This window comes from Cryptomeria japonica, chromosome 3, assembly GCF_030272615.1.
Source record: "Cryptomeria japonica chromosome 3, Sugi_1.0, whole genome shotgun sequence".
Classification (NCBI taxonomy): domain Eukaryota; kingdom Viridiplantae; phylum Streptophyta; class Pinopsida; order Cupressales; family Cupressaceae; genus Cryptomeria; species Cryptomeria japonica.
In genome coordinates, this window is record NC_081407.1 from 857470887 (window position 1) to 857491866 (window position 20980).

At 36.3% G+C, this 20980-nt stretch overlaps 2 protein-coding genes across 11 annotated transcripts; both read left to right on the top strand.

The window, feature by feature from the left end:
• The first annotated feature begins 8014 nt into the window (after positions 1 to 8014).
• Positions 8015 to 11333, top strand: LOC131066674 (uncharacterized). Of its 10 annotated transcripts, none has more exons than XM_058001495.2 (5): positions 8015 to 8199; positions 8303 to 8345; positions 8786 to 8868; positions 9298 to 10615; positions 10994 to 11333. In XM_058001495.2, exons 4-5 carry the CDS (start codon positions 9398 to 9400, stop codon positions 11186 to 11188), a joined length of 1413 nt encoding a protein of 470 aa, XP_057857478.1. In that variant the 5' UTR covers positions 8015 to 8199; positions 8303 to 8345; positions 8786 to 8868; positions 9298 to 9397; the 3' UTR covers positions 11189 to 11333. The 10 variants fall into 10 exon arrangements, with proteins under 10 accessions (XP_057857478.1, XP_057857472.1, XP_057857474.1 ...); XM_058001489.2 differs by having other exon boundaries at positions 8016 to 8199; positions 9365 to 10615; XM_058001491.2 differs by having other exon boundaries at positions 8016 to 8169; positions 8741 to 8868; positions 9365 to 10615.
• Positions 11334 to 20211: 8878 nt separating this feature from the next.
• LOC131874404 (uncharacterized) lies at positions 20212 to 20616 on the top strand. The gene has a single exon (XM_059217764.1). It carries the CDS (start codon positions 20212 to 20214, stop codon positions 20614 to 20616), a length of 405 nt encoding a protein of 134 aa, XP_059073747.1.
• The last annotated feature ends 364 nt before the right edge of the window (positions 20617 to 20980 follow it).

Consider the following 20980-nt stretch of genomic DNA (forward strand, 5'->3'; position numbering starts at 1 on the left):
TTATTATATTTTAATATAACATCAATTTTTTTAATAAGATTAAGGTAATCAAATTTATTGGATATAGACATAACATCAATGTAGAAGGTAGCTTAGTAAGTTGGCATTACTTCCTCATCCCTCTGCCCACTTCCAAAAACAACATTTGAGCAAATTCTTCAAAGCATATTTGATATTTTATTTTTGGGGATCTATAGAATTTAAGACTTTGAATATCTAATTTTTTAATTGATGGAGGATTTGTCACTCACAAAGTCGTTTTAGCTAATCAATATGGGAGCACAAGTCTTACGATGAAACCTCTTGGGCTTAGAGCTAAGAACTGGGGGCTATTCATTCCGTCAAATTCGCCCAAGACACATTCCCGACTTCATCTCTTTTGATGTTGGAGCCTTGCACTCAACAAGACTTGATCACTCGTGGGCTTATTAAGAACCATTCAACTTCATCAGCAAACCAAGGGTCCATTTATGAATACCTAAATTTAACTCCTAGATGATCCATGAAAAGTTTAACATAGTATCAAAGTCTAGGTCAACAGAGTAGGCCAAGCTAGCATCTCTAAACACTTACTGTTGGATTGTGACAATAATAAAACAATAAATGAAATCATATCTCTATTTTTAGAGGAAAATCTTCATTTCTTTAAAGGAATAAAACATGTTTTTTCTATGTTTAGTGGTGGTGTTATCTTGAAGATATTATATATATCTTGGTTGTCAAGTTGGTTGCCTTAAGGAAAGTTGAGAATTGTAGATTGCAAGAGCAATTGCTAGTGTTGTTAATTGTAAATTGTAAGGGCAATCTGAATTGTAAAATTGCAAGCGCAATTATGATAGCAGCAGGTGTGGATTGTAATTGTCTTCTCTGAATACTCTTACTTTTTTCTTTGGTGTTTTGTCAAGGTTTTACCATGTAAATCAAGTCTTATGTGTTATTCTGCTATTCCATTTCATTTTCTTCACTATTTTTTTCAATTAATTTGTAATGCAATATTTTATTTTTGGGGTTTATGCTTCTGCTTCCACAACATTTGTTGTGGTTCAGAGTGGTGTCCAAAAATAGACCACACCATAACCAAAGATAGACCAGTCACCATAATTTAATCGCAGCACACCTCAACATAAGAAGTTGTAAATTCAACTCCAAACACATTTATAAAAAAATTCACAAATACCAACTAAAATACTCCATAAAATCCTCATTCAATAGAACCACAGTTGATATGCCCTTGTATTTTTGGAAGAGAACATAAAATAACAGAACATGGTGATCTAAAAATGGTACTCCTAAAGGTAAGAGAAATAAGAGGTCTGTTATCAGCCCTCCTGTGACTAGGTCGGGGGCTATGAAGCAAAATCTTCAAAGTAGTTTTGGAGAAGGAAAGTCTTCTCCATCTAAAGGAAAGAGGGGAGCCTCAGTCTCCTCTTGAGAGCAATGAGAATTATATCTTGGAATGTTAGGGGCTTAAATGCCCCTAACAAGAGGTGCTTAATTAAGTCCCAGATGGACTTAGTTAAGTGTGATATTTTCATGTTGCAAGAGACAAAATTGTCAAAAGAATTTGCTAATTTGGTTTTTTCTTCTTGGAGAAAGTGGGAATTCCTCTCCTCTCCAGCGTGTGGTGCATTAGGGGGTTTGGCATTGCTTTGGAATAACTATAACATTGAGGTTGAGCTAGTTGCCTCTGCTGTAAACTGGATGTTGGCTTTAGTTAAAAGCAAGCTTTCGAAGGTTAAATTTTGGCTTTTTAATATTTATGTTCCTTCTGGCATTCAAAGGAAGTCTAAATTATGGGGAGAGCTTAAGAGGATTTCCTCCCCTTTAAGACATGGTCCCTTTATAATCTTTGGGGGGGATTTTAATGCTATCACTGACTTGGGAGAAAAGAAAGGAGGTATTCTTCCTAATAAAAAAATTATGGAGGACTTTGGGATGTTCATTAAGGACATGGGTCTCTTTGATTGTCAGTTTCAGAATGGGATTTTCACATGGACAAATATGCAAAGAGGTTTTTCACAAATTGCAGAAAGGCTAGACCACTTTTTGTTATTAGATGTTTGGATTGATTCAGAGTTTGAATTATTTTCCTCTATTCTTCCAGTTTCGAGGTGAGATCATTTTCCAATTTCCCTATCAATTCTGGAAAATAAAGCTCCTTTTAAGTCGTCTTTTAAATTTGAACCTATGTGGTTTAGAGATTCTTCCTTTTTGCATTTGCTCAAAAAATGGTGGAGTTATGCTCCTTATTGCTCTGGTTCCCGAATGTTTCAGATTGTTAAGAAGTTGAGTTTTTTGAAATTGAATATCAGAGAATGGAATATCTTGCATTTTAAGAACATCTTTCAAGAAAAACAAAGGATTCAAGATATGATTGAATGTCTTAATTCACATGTGATTCAACATGGTATGGTGCCACTTGTTTTTGATGAACTAAAATTGCTAAAAGCAGAGCTTGAAGAAGTTTTGTCTAGAGAAGAAATCTATTGGAGACGGAAATCGAGGGAGATCTGGCTTTCAGATGGTGATAGAAATACAAAAAAAAATCACTCTTCAACAAAAATTAAGAGAAGTAGAAATAGGATATCTTGTATTGAGTGTCCAAATGGCAGACTTTTAACAAAATAGGAGGATATTGCTTCAGAGGCAGTTAGGTTTTTTAAGTCACTATTATCTTCAGAGCATGGAGATCTTCATGATAACATTTCTTCTAATATCCCTTCTTTGGTATCTTCGAGAGATAATAAAATGCTGATGTCTACTTTTTCTTTGGATGAAGTTAAAAATGTTGTTTTTGCAATGAACCCTGATAAGTCTCCGAGACCAAATGGTTTTACTCCTTTATTTTTTCAGAAATCCTGAGATTTTGTGGGAAATGATGTTTTATTGGCCATTGAGGAAGCTAGAAGGAATAGGTTTGTTTTGAATGAGTTTAATACTACAATGATTGCAATTATTCCCAAAAAAGAGGTTACCAAGACATTTGTTGATTTTCGCCCTATTGCTTTATGTAATACTTTGTACAAGATTTTTACCAAGGCTATTTCTTTAAGGTTGGCTAAAATTCAGCCTAGGATCATTTCTTTAGAACAAGGTGGTTTTGTTCCAGGAAGGGAGACGACAGAGGGAGCTATAGTGGCGCATGAGGTTTTGCATTCTATTTCTACTCAGAGAATTCCGACCATGATCCTCAAATTAGATATGATGAAAGCATATGATAGAGTAGAATGGGTGGCTTTGTGTGTTGTTCTACTAAAATTCGGATTTTCCAAGGCATGTGTCAAATGGATTCGTGCTTGTATTTCTTCTGCAAGGTTCTCAGTTCTAATTAATGACTCCCCTTGTGGTTTTTTCTCCTCTTCTAGGGGTTTGAGGTAGGGGAATCCCCTGTCTCCTTTCTTGTTCATTCTTCTAGCTGAAATGTTTAGTTGGGCTATTAGAGCCGCTAAGATGGGAGGGTTTTGGAAGGGAATTAAGATTCAAAATGTTCCACAAAGCATTTCTCATTGCTTGTTTGCAGATGATACCTTGTTATTTGGTCAGGCTTCTTTGGGTGAGGCAAGAGTGATAAAGGGGATAATATAGAATTATGCATCATTTTTTGGTCAGAGAGTCAATGTTGATAAGTCAAAGATTTTTTTCCTTCATGCTTCACAATTGGTTCAGGAAAGATTGAAGATTGTTTGGGGATTTGCATCTGGAAATCTTCCTTGTTCTTATCTTGGTATACCTTTCTTCATTAAGCAAGGTAGAGTTGATTTTTGGGATAAGATCATTTCAGTTATCTCTAGAAGGATCCTTTCCTGGAATCATAGATGGTTATTTTTGGCTGGTAAGATTGTTCTTATTGAGTATGTCCTAAATGTTGTTCCTATTTATCTCATATCTATTTTACAGTCTCCGAAAGCGGCTATTGTTAGTTTGCAAGATACTCTTAGGTCCTTCCTCTGGAATAATAATAAAGATGGTAAGAAGAAACTCCCTCTAGTAGCATGGGATAAAGTTTGTTTGCCTAAAAATCCTTGGGGGCACAGGTATTAGGAGTCTGGCAAGTCAGAATTTAGCCTTAGGTGCTAAGCTAGTTTGGAAATTGTATGAAAGACCGTTCTCCTTTTGAGCACAGATTATGTTTGCTAAATATTTAAACAACGGACCAAGGGAGTATGTTTTTCAAGTTTCTAATTTACCATCTGGTTCAGCTATTTGGAATTTTCTATGTAAATGTAGATCAATGATTTTGCCTCATCTCTCATGGATTGTTCATAATGGTAGAAAGGTTAGGTTTTGGGAGGAAGTTTGGAATGGACATCCCCCTCTGGTGAACTCGAGGGATTGGTCTCCTTTAATCTCCACTCTTTCTTCCCTTTGAGGTGTCTTTGTGGTTGATTATTTTGAATTTGAGTATAGTGGGAATCTTAAGGTGGCAAGATGGAAATCAAATGAGTTTTTAGATATTGATCAGAATGTGAAATTGGAATATGAAAAGATGTTGGGAGAGAGAGTAATAATTCTTTCTAATGCTGAGGATGAACTTATCTGGACAAGGAATATCTCTGGTAAGTACACAGTTAAGGATGAGTATAATTCTCTCTTGGTTGCTAAAGACTTATCTACTTGGCCATACAAGTTGTTTTGGCATCTGGTTTGCCTCCCAAAGGCTGGTGCTTTTGCTTGGTTAGCAGTACAGAATAGGGTCCTTACAGGAATGAGGTTGGACAGGTTGGGTATTACTGCAATATTTTCTTGTGTCTTTTGTAATAAAAATTTAGAATCCTCTGCACACTTGTTTCTGCACTGTGATTTTGCCTATACTTGTTGGCAGTGGTTGTTTGAAAAGCTAAATCTATCCTTTGTTATTGGTAAGGATCTCCTTTCCCACTTTAGAGCCTGGCCTCTCCTGTTTGTCTCATCTTTCTATGCATGTCTTTGGATTATTTCTCCATCTATTGTGGTTTGGACTATTTGGCTAGAGCGTAATAATATGATTTTTAAACATACAAGCTCTCCCTTGGCTGAGGTTTTATTGAGGATTGAATCTTCCATCTCTGAAGTTGCTTTGTCTTTTATCTATAAGAATTTGGAAAACCTTATCTCTTTTTCTCATTGGGATGGTAGGGTAACTCGAGTCTGGAGAATGTTATCAGTCTTACCTTCTCATGGATCTATTTTGAATAAGACTAATACTATAAGTAAGAGAAATTTTGCTTGTTGGAGACCTCCTCCGCAAGGGCACTTTAAATTGAATTTTGATGGTGCTTCTTGTGGGAACCCTGGCCTGGCAGGGGCTGGTATGGTAATTTATGATCATAAGGTAAGATTTATTCAGGCTTGTTGTCATGCAATTGGTTTCAAGTCTAACAATTGTGCAGAATTCTTTGCTTTGTCCTTGGGTTTGGATATGGCTATATCTTTGGGAATTAAGGACTTGATAATTGAGAGTGATTCTATGGTTATTATCCAAAGTGTCATGAAAAAGAAGTCGAATTGTTGGCAATTACAGTATATACTTGATCATATTTTGCAAAAATTAGATGTTTTTTATTCCTTCTTGATTTCCCACTGTTATAGGGAAGTGAATAAGATTGCAGATTTCTTGGCTAACTTAGCCATTGACAGTGATGCTAATATGCGAGAGGTAAGTGTGGATGAGATCCCTTCCTTGGTTTTGGAATATTTGAAGTAAAGAAGGGCATAGTTGTAGTCTTCATCACTCTCCTTATTTGGTGTAGCTTTTCTTTCGTATGTGACATTGAGGAGGGTGTTCATCTTATGAGAACTCCCTTGTTAATGGCATATTCGACAAGAATTTCTACATGGAACATGGAGGGTGTGAGGTCTACAATTGTGTGCCTGTTTGTTTTGGCATATTTTTTGTTCTGAATAAGGTTGGTGTGGCTTTTATTTCATATTTAGTTGGCATGTTATTTTAACGGTGCTTTGAGTATCTCTAAGAGTACTCATTACATGTTATATCGATGCTTTGAGTATCTTTTTGAAGTACTCATTATAGATTATGGTTTGTTGTTCTATGCGGGCACTTCCATGTAATCATTTTTTGGTGATTGGTTTTTAATGTGTTATCATGTTTGGTTAAATTGGGAAGGATGTCTTGGGTATCTTCGCTCGTATGTTCTCCTTGTTCGATCATTTACTGATGATTACAATGACGTGTTATTTTGCTTCATTTCTGGGTTTGTAGTGAGAATTGTGGTTTCGTGGCATCATACTTCTGCCATCATATTTTGATATTGCTCTTTCGTGTGAATGGTATATATGGAAGTTCTGTGGTGGGTTTTATGTCTCTCTCATTTTTGTTCACTAAGTATTACTTGCCAAAATGTTCTATTTCGTCCGGAAGCTCTTGGTTCAGGTTGGTAGCTGGTGGTTGTCTTTCAGTTCTTGAAATCTACAGATTAATTGGTATTTGAATTAGCTCCTCCTTTTGTTGCTTTTTTCTTGGTTCACTTTGTGGTCTTTTTTGTGGATTGGATTTATTTTGGCTCCATGAGGACTTCAACATCCTCTCTTTCTCCTCATTTGGGTTTTGCTATGCTTGTTCACAATGTTTATTTTGACAAGGTCTCTGATTATGGTTTCATTTCTACTATGTGGTATCATTCTAACAAATGGCTTGGAGAATTGTGTTTCATAGATAGGGGTGGTTCAGGGTGGTATTTTTTGGCAGCAATGGCTATGCATCCTTTGGTGATCATACTTTAATCTTCCTTCTATATGCTTCTACTAGCAGCTTCCTTTATATCTAATGTGGCTTATGTAATTGGGATGGATTTTTTGATGTACTATGCCAATGGGCATTTTGTATTGGGTAGAATAGGCTTGTGTTTTCTTAAGCAATAATGAAGGGTTTTCTTACTGGTTCTTTCCCTTCAATGCTTTTTGAACCAGACATTGTAAAAAACTTTTAAAATTTAATATAGTTCAGTGGTTCTATCCACTTTTATCAAAAAAAAATTTTAAAAAAATGGTTTAAAAAATATGATATCAATATCTAGTCCATGGAATTTCCTACTTATATTGCGTGACCCATTTTTACAACAAGGATGTTTTTTTCATCCGAATCTTGATGATGAAATATGATCTCAAAAATTTGACTGGAATCCTTTCTAGAAGATTTAGATTTTTTTTCCCTTTTTATAAAGTAGAGATTGTGTATAAATAGGTGACTGTCACTATGAACAATTATCCGTATTTCAGAAATGGTAAGCAGTCAATGTGGAATTTGGTGAGAAGTATATGGAAACTTAGTAGTAGGAGAAAATCAGCGTATCTATCTAGATTCTAGGATAAACCATGGAACAAAAAAATTCTCTTCCTAATAAGAAGGCATTGGCTTGTCTACATCCTACCAAACGAATGCCTCTGCTGATTGCTAGATGGAATCCCACCATCCACCTGGAAGTACTTTTCACCTTTAAGTTTTTAGCTTCAAAGTTTTTGGTCAATCCAATATTGTCAATTGTTTTGAATAAAGATTAATGTGACACTTTCACTGTCATGCAATCTGGTCTTTTTTATTGTGGATTTGTTTGCTGGTATGTGATTATTGGCATCCCACTTTTGTCCCTGTATTTGGTCCTTTTTATTATGGATTTGTCTGTTGGTGTAAAAGACAATTAGATATAATGATTTATCTTGAAAATTAAAAAAAAAATGAAATTTGAACCTAACAAATTTAATCACCCCATTCTTACTCCCCCTACAAGTCTATGGGAATTCCTCCAATCAAGCCCTAAGATTCTGTCAATTGGGGGCCCATAAAAAATAAGCTCTTATATACAAGAAGATTGATAAAAACAAAAATGTCATAAATTTTATAAATTTTATATTTAAATAATAAATTAAAATTAAAATTAATCTATATACCAACCACATTGATTTAAACACCACACCAACATAAATATCCTCCTAATACTCAACATAATTTAAAATTTTAATCTCTTTAAACATTTCTAGTATGAACCTCTTTCCTTAGTATTGAACTTGAATTTCTACTGTGTTCGCGAAAGTTGATGGGTCCAGATGGTTCCATGGTGGGTTGGGATGGGTGAATTCAGTCAATTTTAGACATAAAATACATTGAATGATTCTTCTTTTGCTATTTACAGTAATCATCACATGTTTTGAAGCATGACTTGCCTAAACTTTTAGGTCAGCCTGTCCAAAAGTCTCCGATTCCCTGTATGCAAATTTTCAATGTTCTGCTTTTTATTTTATTTTTGTTTCACATTATAGATGAAGTTTTTCTCTGAAATGTAATGTTTTCTTCATTTCTTTAATCCAGAAAGGCTTTTCAATTTCCTAAACAAGTTTCAGCACACTACAAGGTACTGTCCATAATACATGATCCGCAGGCCCCTTTACTTTCTAATTAAAATAATATGAATTCTCAAGTTTCAAAGCATATATGTATATAATAATAACACTATATATAAATTAGAAAAGCTTTCGACTGAATTTGTGGTCACAAAAACTTGAGTCGTAACACATGGTAATGAAGAAAACTTTGAAAGTGTTTTCAGCATTCACACTAGATGTAGAAATTTTTTGCATGTCCTGATTAAAGAATGTTAAATCTCTGGAAATGATCTTATCTCTATATTAGAAATATTGCTTTTTATGCTATGAGCTGTCAGGATGGATGACGAACACACAATCTAAACCAGAAGCAGTAACAAGATCTAAGATGAACTTATCTAAATTTTGTGTTGGATGATTGCAGATGCAGATAGGTGACATAACCTAATGATTTGGTTTTCTTCTGCAGATCTGAGATGGGAAATCAGAGCAAGAAAGTGTGGAAAGAAATGTCTGGTTTTAATCTCTGAATCAAATTTTTAGAACGAATTGGTATGTCTTTGCTTTGTTTATCAGATAATATTTTAATGAATTTGTATATCCGATCAAAATATGAATTTTGAAATATTGGAATTCATGGTGTGTATTGTTCTGGTTGCTGAGAATGAGAACTTTCCAAGATTTCGTCTTTATGTAGTTAAAAAAATCAATGAAGAACTGAACTAAGGAGAGATCCCAATGGTGGAAGTATTTTAAATATGAAGTTTAATTGATCAGGAATATATATGCACATTTGAGTTTGATATTTATATCTATTTCTGATGACATGGGTTTAGTGTATGTGCTGAAATTTATTGTGGGTTGTGCATATATTTGAATTTTGTTTGAGTCCAGATATGATAGCAGTAGTACAGAGTTTTATCTGATCAGCAGAATATTCTCTTCCATTTCTTTTTTTCACTTTTCCCATTCTCATGGCAGATTCATCTCAATTAGCATTTTGTACCTTCAATCAATTTTTGTGTTAAAGTCTCAAAACTTTCTGCAGAAACTGAGAAAAGTCTCATGATGGAAAACATAGATGATGGATTCAGAAACAGATGACAGTAATTCGAGTGCTTCACCTTCGCATTTATCTCTCTCGCATGGTCTTCTGGAATGTTTACTGAGCAATAATGCACAATATTATACATTTTCCTGTAATGGAGAGGAATTCGGTGCAAAGGGATGGAAATTAAACAGGGGAAGAGAAGATTTTGACTGGATGTACACATTTCACTGTCATAAACAAAAGAAGAAGAAATCAAACAGGAGTAGAAATATTCATTCTTCAAGAAAGGAAGAGCATGGAAAAAATCTTATAGAATTGATGATAAAGGATGATCACAGACTAGCTCTTGTGGGAAGGATGACAGCCTCAAGTTCATTGTGCCCTAATCTTAACAGATATGGTAGGTTAGGACACACTTTGGAAACTGAGTTTGTTTTGTTTGGTGAAACTGCAGCCACACAGCAAAGCCATGACATGACTACTTCCAGTAGCACTAGCAGTCCCTTGAATTTTTTTCCTAGACCTTCAACATCCTCTTCCAAAATACATTCCAACAGTATTGATGTTGAGCCTATTCCAGGTCACATTTCCTCCTCTAAACATGATATAAAGAAAAAAATGACGCTTGGACATCTATTAAAATCAAGATCTAAGGATAGACATGCATTGACAGAGGAAATCACAAGGATTTCGAATGTGTCAGAGGAAGAATGCTATGTCTTACCCAGTATAGAACAGGAAGCCATAGTGATCAGAAGCCCTTTTACACAATCAAAAAGTGTAGAAGGACAAAATTATAAAGATACATTTTCAACAGATTCAGGGGGATGGGGTCTTAAATTTCTTGAGAAAATCTCTGCACAATCAAGATCAAGAGGAAGAGAGAGTGTAAAAGATGATTCTAGTAAATTAGAGTGCACAAATGTTTTAATGGTGGGCTCTGCCCCAAGTTTATATACATGCACTTTTGATGTGCACTCCTTGGGCATGGCTGATTTAAGCTGTGGAGAGCAAGAGCAGACAACAGTAACAGTTATGGTACCAGCAGATGCCCATGGTTTGCCAGCAGTGAAATCATGCAGACCCTCATCTTTGATTGAAAGGTGGAGATTTGGTGGCAAGTGTGATTGTGGTGGATGGGATGCTGGTTGCAACCTCACCCTGTTTCACAACCAGGGCCAAAATAGAGACACGCTGACTGCTCCATGTTCAGAGGTTAAGGAATCAGATGTATTCAGGCTTTTTAAGGTAAATTCTTTTGTCAAAATTCCAACTTTGGGAATACCCATTTCAATTTAATTGTCAATTTACTGGTTTACATTATCATGAGTTCTTCAACAAGAGTAGAATTTGGTAAAAGCTTCTGAAAAGACCTGTTACAAAAGCTTTAAGAACATGAAGTTCGGGACCAGCAGTTGTTCACTGTCATCCATAACATTGATGTTTTTTAAATTGTAAGATAGATCTTTTCCAAAAGTTAATCTTCTACTGTCATGGACTGTGGAAGACTTGATCTGTAGATTTTTTAAACCCTACTTGTTTTACTGTTTGCATTGGATTGAAAGTTTATTTTTCTGAATTCTGCAATGATTTTATCCTAGTACTTACTGTTCAACTTGATTGCAGGGGAAACAACAGCATACCCCTGTATTTGAAATGGTGAATGTTAAAAATGATCTATATCTAATTAGTTTCCAATCAGAATTATCAGCTGTACAGGTTTTCGCTATTAGTTTGGCTCTGCTACATGGCAGCGATCCTGTCATCAAATCTTCACTGTCATCAAATGTATCAAATGATTATGTACAAGGAAGTCCTTAGTGCATTGATTGAGGAATACTTGGTGGGTTTTCGATCAAAGAATTGGATTTGAACATTTCCACCATTGCGAGAAGGTTGCTAAAGAGCAATGCAAAATCAGAGGGCTGTGTTCTTCATGTTATAAATTTATTACTCTTTTACATTATCTTTTGCCATTGCTAGTTTTGTGCTGTAAATCTTTGGATGCTTAGTTTTTTTTATAGCTACAGCATTCTTGGTTATCTTTACTTTTTATATTATGAAAATGGTTGATGATAGATAGTTTTTGTTGTAGCATTTAAAATCATCTGTAAGTTCAAAAACATTTCTACAAAGAAGAATATGCAAGATAGAAATAACTATCATATGTCATATGTAAATGTAAGAGCCTTGTACACAAAGGTAAAGATGAGGAGATGAGAAGGTAGAAGGTAGAAGTGAAACTCTGACTACACATTCAAGAGTGAAATACATGTAGGACTCTATGGACAAGTGTTGGAACGTTTGGTGAGTCCACTTGAACTAACATAAAAAATAAAAAAAGAGCACTAGGGTCATATTTTGTATTGGAATCTTATTTTTGCGCTATACTCTTGTTCAGAGATTAGAGAGATGATTGCTTCCAAAAGTATCGTACCTAGGGATAATGCCTCAAACTCACAAAAATAATATTCCACTTTAACTCCAAAACACCTACAAACAACTAGAAGAGCAAAGTGAAAAATCAAACTTGATATTTGGAATGCAAACCAATAGAAGATAAATTTCCCAAGGACTAGGAGTTCTAGGAAGGACTCCAAAAATGAGTCAAAGGACATAAGGGATGAAGGGGAATGTTCCCAACATACCCCACTCACTCTCTCACTATAAGGAGAACCAAAACTATATGAAAATACAACCTTGTGGTAGGTTCACATCTGCAAAATATAAAGCTAAGGAAATGAATCTATCTAACATTCTTTTTTTTTTTTGGTTTCTCAAAGAAACGTAAACACTTTTGACCTGAAGCTATGAATTGGTCAAGTCACAATTGAACCTTGAAGCAAGAACAATAACACTACAACTTAACCATCACACAATGCCAATATTGGTGAATCTATCTAACATTCCAATAATATCACAATCAAACATTTTCTAACACATGACGTTCATTTTATGCCCAAATTAAAGATGTTTTAAGTTAATTTTACAAACATATCAATGATGATGAAAAATATATGGAATGACATGCACATTCAACACTAGCACTGGAATGCTATGACAATAATGATAGCTTTGTCACCACTTATTTGGGAAAATTATAATCCATTCAATAGAAGGTTCCAATATAAGTAATACAATTACATATGAGGAATCAAATATCTAGAATTGTACATTGCCAATATTATTGCAATGATATTACAATAAGAAAATGAAACATTTTCTATCTTGTACATGATCTTAAACTAGTCCATCAAATTTACTAGTCCCTAATGGTGGTTCCATGTCACCCAACCATGTGGTACCCATAGGTATACCTGACCATGCCAGTCCAAAAATTACCTGGGCATAAGTTCACACACACAAAAAAAGGTGAATGTGGTTCACACACGCATGATCAAACATTATGAACAACCATCATAACATACACATTCCAACAAGTGTGATCAACCAAGTTATCCTACACATGCCAAACAAACTATATGATTAACCATCATAACATAATAGGCCAAACAAGGATGTTAAACCAGCAATGCACAAACATGTACAAAGGGTAAAATCATCAACAAATAGGCATAAAAAGTAATCTATATCACATGGAATACACATGTTAACAATTAAGAATACAACAAAAATATGAACATGTGCAACCAAGATCTCAACTAATCACACACTGATAATGAATCTCAAGTCTCTCATTAGATACAAAATTCAATGACAAGGATGAGAATCATAAAGGTAAGACAAAGGGTATCATTGCAATAGCTTGAATGTATGATTACTTTAGATTGAGTGTGCATTCTTGTTGCCCCAAAAGGGTACACAATCAACATATTCCAACACTCCTACATTGTAGCATACTTTGACACACATACCAAGCCTTTACAAGCACTCTAAGTGTGTTGCCAACTTAACAAATTGATTCATTTTTTCCACCCAATGAAGGTTAATTTGAAAACATCAATAGCCACTCCCTTCATAATCGCTATACCTCAAATCCCAGGTTCCTCGTGTCTAATCAATATTTGAGTGTGACATAAAACTTAATGCAACAAAAATGATTAACAAATTAGACACAACCTTACAAGATTCAAAATTTTAAAAATCAAAAACTCATTTTTGCTCACATTCTAATTCATTCATATTCTTTTTCAATTTGAAATTTTTTTATTGTAAAGTTATGAAATTCTCAATTAGATTATTGATGAGCAATCAAAGAATACTTTTTTGATCCAAATATGAACCTCATTTTTTTCAATGAAATTTACATTTTAAGAATTCTTAAAAAACTTACAATAATCACAACTTAAAAATAACAATTTCTAATATTCAAAGAACAATAAAAACTCAAAAGAAATGCAACAATTAAACATTGAAGCCATAGACAACCACTAGAGTGGGTGTGACAAAGCATAAAATTCAGATATTAAAAAATTAAGTAAATAGAGCTCAAATAATGTCAAAATCATGCAAATCAATCATATTTGGAAAGGTAATGTCAAAATCATGCAAATCAATCATATTTGAAAAGGCAATAGATAATAATGTACTATTGAATTCCAAGCAACTCAATATTTCCACATAGATTTCATTCATTTTCCATTTCTTTTAAGAGAGGGTTTAAGAGAGGGAGCATTTTTATTTTAGAAAAATGAAGAAGGAATATTAATGAAACCTTTCCTTTTTTTTTTTTTAATTTTTAATTTTTAATTTTTCCTTTTCAATAAATATCATATAGAAATTAATTTTTAAAATATCAAGTTATTTTTTCATTTTCAAAAGTAATAAATAATTAAATTTAACATTTTTAAGAAATAATGTATTTTTAAATTATAATTATACTAATTAAAATAATTTGGATATAATCTTCAATATAAATCTTATAGGAAGAGGATGTCATTGAAAAGGACCTTAAAGCTGATTTGGAGGAGGAATATGAACCACACCTATCTAAAGGAGAGATCTCCCCTTCCTCAAATCCACCCCCATCAAACCAGCATTTTAATCTCTCAGCGGAAATTCCTTACCCATTTCTGTTTTCTCTGCCTATAGTACCTCAAGTTCTGGATTTGTCTATGGATCAAAATGCCCAAAAACTTCTTCAGGATTTTATGATAGAGGATGAAGACTCGGACTCAATCTTAGATACTCCTCTAGCAGTATTGTACTCTCAGATTAAGGAAAAAAGGAAATTAGGGCTGCATCAGAATCAAGAGGGATTGGAGAAACCAGACTTTGGATCTTCCCCTCCTAAGAAGGGTTGCAAATCCCTCATTGAATCTAGAACCCAAGATTGGGCTGCGGAGAATCAATCAAAACTATCAGATCTCTAGAAAGTACGGAAGGGAAATCCCCTTCCTGAACAACAATGAAAATCCTATCATGGAATGTTAGGGGTCTCAATGCCCCTAACAAATAGAGGGTGATCAAAAGAAGGATTCTTTTGGTCAGTTCAAACATCATCCTCTTGCAAGAAACTAAATTGGAGTGTAAGAAAGCAGTCTCATTTGGAAGTGGAATTAGTCCCTTGTTTCAAGCATCCCTGCAATTGACAGTGGCTTCATAAGGGGCCTCTAGAGGCTTAATGATAATCTGGAAGCCTTCCCAAGTCAAAGCTAAGGGTATTGCTTCTAACAGAAATTGGATTCTTGCCAAAATTACTCATCTTTAGTCAAATACTTCCTTTTCTGTTATAAACACTTATGGCCCAGTGTCCCCACACAAAGAGCATCTCTTATGGTCCTCTTTAGATGAAGTCTTGTCTTTTTTTACTGAGGAACAACTTTTCATAGGGGGAGACTTCAATGCCATCAGGATTGCTTCCAACAAAAGGGGAGGAATCACCCATTTAGGTGGATCCCAGCAAGACTTCAATGATTGGATTGAAAGGAATGGTTTATTAGAAATAGATTCAAGGGACACCTTCACATGGACAAACAGAAGGAAAGGTTTCAGCAATATAGCAGAAAAATAGATAGATTTTTCTGGCAAGGTGACTTTAGGCTCTTTCCCTTTACTTTCTCCTACGTCGATCTCCCTTGCTCAGGATCAGATCATTATCCCATTTTGCTTTCTCTGTTAGGCAATCAGGAAATTTCCAAAGCTCCATTTAGGTTCGAGAATATGTGGATGAAAGATCCAAACTTTCTAACTCTGATAGAGAATTGGTAGAAGGAAGAATTATTTGAAGGATCAAAACTCTTTTGCTTTATTGCAAAGCTAAAATTAGTAAAGCAGAAATCGCTCCAATGGAATTCTTAGCACTTCAAAAACATTTTTTCAACAAAAAGATCACTAGAAGAGAGATTGGCAACTCTAAATGACAAGCTCATTTCAGTGGGAATGGATCAAGAATCCTTTCATCAAGAAAAGAACCTCCTTTTGGAGTATGAGGATATCCTTTCAAAAGAAGAAATTTTTTGGAAACAAAAGTCTAGAGAGAACTGGCTTAGAATAGGGGATAAAAATACCAAGTTTTTCCATAATGTAACAAAGCTCAGAAGGAGAAAGAATTGGATATCAAAATTGGAGATAAAGCATAACCAAATCTCAGAGGACCTTGATGAGATAAAGAAAGAGATCACCACCTTTTATTTTAATCTCTTAAATAACACAAAAGGATCTCAATTGCCTGAACAAAAAAAGTTTCTGGAAGCGATCCCTAAGATCATAACAGACGAGAAAAACCATAAACTAAATGAGAGAATCAAGTTGGAGGAAGTATTTCAAACCCTTAATCAACTTCCCTCTAGTAAGGCTCATGGCCCGAATGGCTTCCCTGTGGATTTCTTCAAGAAGTGTTGGCATATATTAGGTCAAGACCTTATAGAAGCTCTAGAATGCTCAAGAAGATCAGGGAGAATTCTCAAAGAAGTAAATAATACGTTTATCGCGGTCATTCCAAAGAAGGAGAAAGCAACAAATCTAGGCAATTTCAGACCCATTTCCCTATGCAATACACTCTACAAAATCCTCTCAAAAGTCATGATGAACAGAATGAAGCCCCTCATGGAAAGTATTATATCAGAAGAATAGACAGGGTTTATCCCAGCCCGCTCAATTTTTGATGGGGTAATAATAGCGCAAGAAGCAATCCACACCCTTCAAAGTACAAACAAACCAGGTATGATAAGAAAATTAGACATATCAAAAGCTTATGATAGTGTAGATTGGCGTTTTCTCTGCAAAATCATGCAAGCCTTTGGCTTTGCCAAACAATGGATCAACTAGGTGTTTGAATGCATCTCAACACCTAAATTTTCAATTCTGATAAATGGAAAGCCAACAGGCTACTTTTCTTCCACAAGGGGCATCAGACAAGGAGATCCTATATCTCCTTTCCTCTATATTATAATGGGGGAGGCTTTGGGAAGGGCAATCAAAATAACCTTCTAGAGGGAATCAAAGTAACCAAAAATTTTGCGGTTACTCACCAGCAGTTTGCAGATGATAATCTCCTCTTGGGGGCAACAAAAGTTAAGGAAGCAACCCACCTAAACCAGCTATTAGAATCTTATGGAAAGGCCTCAGGTCAAATAAGAAATAAGGATAAAACTAAAGTTTTTTTTTTCTTCACCTCAAATCTACTACAGGCCAAGATCCTTAGAATTCTAGATTGCAAAGAAGGATCTCTCCCATGCATACATTTGGGCATCCCAATAGACCAAGGTCTAAGGAACACTAAATTTTGGGATCCCTTAAAGTTAAAAGTGGAACAGAATTCAAACTTTTGGAAGGGAAAGTGGCTCTCTTGGGCTGGAAGGCTAGTGATGATTCAAGCAATGGTTCTGGCCCTACCTATTTATCTATTATCTATCTTATCCCTATCAATTAGTGCTAACTCCTTTATAATTAAGAAGACGAGAAATTTCTTTTGGCAAAACACTGAGGAAAAGCACAAAATTGCCTTAATTTCTTGGGATAAAATAATTAAACCCAAGACAATGGGGGGCTTAGGCATCAAGGATATTAAATTGCAAAATAAATCCCTAGGGGCCAAACTAGTCTGGAAGTTCATAAATAATCCTAATACCACATGGGTCAGAATGCTGGCAACTAAGTATTTACTAGATCAGGATCCTCTCAACCTTCTTAGAATAGACAATTTTCTCAAGGGATCTAGAACCTAGAACTTTATCATCTCCTGCAGAAAATTGGTTTCAAAATCAATCACATGGGATATTCATGATGGATCATCTAGTCTCTTCCGGGAGGACTCTTGGGGTGGTTATCCATCTGTTGTAAACTCCCTCAATATTCCTATAACAGAGCACTGGTTTAAACAACATTGGGGTATTCGAGTTAGAGACTATTTGGTAGAGGATGGTGTTAGAGTATTCAGGTATTTACTTGATTAATTAAACATTATTTGTTTAATTATTTAAGTTCCCTTTATCTCTTTTACACTTAAGCTAACTTTAGGTGCATATAATTAATTGTTTTAATTAATTATTATGTGTAAACCTAGGTTTTCCCTTTTAGGGTTTCTTGACCTATTAAAGGTTGAGTTCTTTCTTTTCATTGTATGAAGAAGGATTATTATTGACAATACATTTTGGAAATTGTTGAGCTCTCATCTTTTGGAGCATATTTTTCTTGTGTATTCTTTCCTTCTATGATTTGCTTCACTGCTTCTCCTTGTAACAGGTTTTTCAGCTTGTAGAGATTATTTGGGCTCCTGTGGTGTTGTATTTTCTCAACTCCTATAACACCACAGGAGCCCAAATAATCTCTACAAACTAAAAAACTTGTTACAAGGAGAAGCAATGAAGCAAATCACAAAAGGAAAGAATACACAGGAAAAATATTCTCAAAAAATGAGAGCTCCAATTCACCAAAAAATGTATTGTCAATAATAATCCTTCTTCATACAATGAAAAGAAAAAACTCAACCTTTAATAGGTCAAGAGACCCTAAAAGGGAAAACATAGGTTTGCACATAATAATTAATTAAAATAATTAATTATATGCACCTAAAGTTAGCTGAACTGTAAAAGAGATAAAGGGAACTTAAATAATTAAACAAATAATGTTTAATTAATCAAGTAAATACCCGAATACTCTAACACCCCCCCTTAAGCTACACTTGGGGAGAAGCTAAAACCTAGAACAGCTACTGAAAGCAATAAAGATGGGCCCCTGCTTTGTTGCAGGCTCTGCGCGTGTTCGTACGGTTTCTGCCGCACGTCCGGACCTTGGGCCCCACTCATCCTCCGACTCCTGATAGCTTTCTCCGGCCTTTGCAGCCCCCACCGGCTCCTTGCGCTTTCTGGCCCGCCGCTACTGTAGCCTTCGGCCCCCGTCGACAGCGCCTCCACCGACCTTCGCCCTCCCCGACCAAATCACAGAAGGAAAGAATACACAGGAAAAATATGCTCCAAAAGATGAGAGCTCAACAATCTCCAAAATGTATTGTCAATAATAATCGTTCTTCATACAATGAAAAGAAAGAACTCAACCTTTAATAGGTCAAGAAACCCTAAAAGGGAAAACCTAGGTTTGCACATAATAATTAATTAAAATAATTAATTATATGCACCTAAAGTTAGCTTAAGTGTAAAAGAGACAAAGGGAACTTAAATAATTAAACAAATAATGTTTAATTAATCAAGTAAATACCCGAATACTCTAACACCCCTCCTTAAGCTAGACTTAGGGAGAAGCTAAAACCTAGAATAGCTACTGAAAGCAATAAAGATGGGTCCCGGTAACAAGGCCTGATCAGGTACCCAAATACAATGAAATCTCTATGAACTGAGAAATAGAGAAAACCACGTGGGAACAAAACTCTACTCCAAAAAGAGATAAAAAGAACACCACTGAAGCATGAAGAACCTGCAAACTCTGTTGAAGAATAAATACTGATCTGAAGAACATCCACTGAACTAGAACATGACCAGGTAGAGAAGACTGTAATCTGCATCAGTGCCCTCAAATGACATTACTCGAATTAGGAGGCAAACAAGGCAAAAACAACTGAAATCGAAGATATAGATGGCATGAGACACCAAAGCCTGAAGAGCTGATCAATCGAACCACAAAAGCATTAGAACCAACAGGATAAACCTCCCCATAATGCGGAAGTGGGAGAGGGATAGGAACACTGAAAAGGACAGCCAAAAACAACTGCATGACGAAGAACCAAGAACATCAAAGGTACTGAAACATGTCATCATGAGGTGAATGTCATGGAAGGAACACTCACTAGACAAAGGAAGATGGCAAACAACAGGCAAACATCAACCCCCTCATGGCACTTGATCAATAGTGCATGTACAACAAGACACAAGATATGCAAGATTCCAAGTAAACAATGCATGATGGCACTTTATCTTAGTGCGTTTACATAATTACAAGCTACAATGATAAGAAGACTAGAAATAGAAACGTGAACTAAAATAGAGACATCCTACTCAGAGGAGAGATCCTAGGACCTGAAACAACCACGATATCCACCAGAGTGCTGAAAAGAAAAAAACTGAATAAAATATGCATGGAGTAGAATCTAGAAATAAAACTCATATTTATGGAAAGTACACAGCACATGCTTTCCGAAAATATAAAGTTTTCGAAAAACGGAGGTCGGATGCTCATTCTACGTCTCCCAGAGTGCAAAAACTAGACCTCACTTTGACTGGAAAAAACATAGTCAAACAGCAAAATTGGAAAAAATTACCAACACCATGAGGTCGGGTTCAGAACCAGCTTTCCGACGCCTATTAGTTTTCAAAAAAATGACTCTGTATGCCCAAGATAGGGCCAAAAAACCAAACCCTCCCTGAAAAAGCCAAAAAAGGGGGTCTGGTGGCCAGTGGGTGGTCCGGTGGCCAGGGAGTGGTGCTCCGATGGAGCCCGGGCGGAGCTCCGGTGGCCAGCGGCTGAACGCGGTGACTGGGCGGTGTAGGGAAGCAGCAGGCGGCGCAGTGGCTGGGCGTGGGCGGCAGCCGGGAGCTACAGGGCGACGGCCGAGGAGAGGAGCATCTGGTGGGGGCGGCAGTGCAGCAAAGGCCGCCACCGGCGGCGGGGCCAGAATCGGCGACGGGGAGACCAAGGTCGGGCTAAGTGCTGGGGCAGGCAGGTGGTGGCCGGCGGGGAGCCGGGGAGGGCGAAGGCCAGTGGAGGCACTGTCGGCGGGGGCCGGAGGCTGCAGTAGCAGTGGGCCGGAAAGCACAAGGAGCCGGCGAGGAGCCGGAGGGGCCACCGGCGGGGGCTGCAGAGGCCTAAGAAAGTTGCCGGGAGCCAGAGGATGAGCGAGGCCCGAGGTCCAGATGTGCGGCAGAGACCGTACGGACATGCGTAGAGCCTACAACAAGGCAGGGGCCCCACGGTACCCTGCGTACTGTGGGGACCCCCAAAAAAACTTTTTCCCCAAAAAAAATTTTTTCTTAAAAAGAAACAAAAACCTCTTTAAGATAGACTTAGGGAGAAGCTAAAACCTAGAACAACTACTGAAAGCAATCGGCAACAAGGCCTAATACCATATAGGAGTTGAAAAAAAAAGAGGTTTTTGTTTCTTTTTATGAAAAAAAAAATTTGGGGGAAAAAGTTTTTTTGGGGGTCCCCACAGTACACAGGGTACCGTGGGGCCCTTGCCTTGTTGCAGGCTCTATGTGT

Coding starts and splice junctions, on each gene's coding strand:
- LOC131066674 (XM_058001495.2), top strand. CDS start 9,398: ATGATGGATTCAGAAACAGATGACAGTAATTCGAGTGCTTCACCTTCG. Junction 10,616..10,993: donor ATGTATTCAGGCTTTTTAAG/GTAAATTCTTTT, acceptor ACTTGATTGCAG/GGGAAACAACAGCATACCCC.
- LOC131874404 (XM_059217764.1), top strand. CDS start 20,212: ATGGAGCCCGGGCGGAGCTCCGGTGGCCAGCGGCTGAACGCGGTGACT.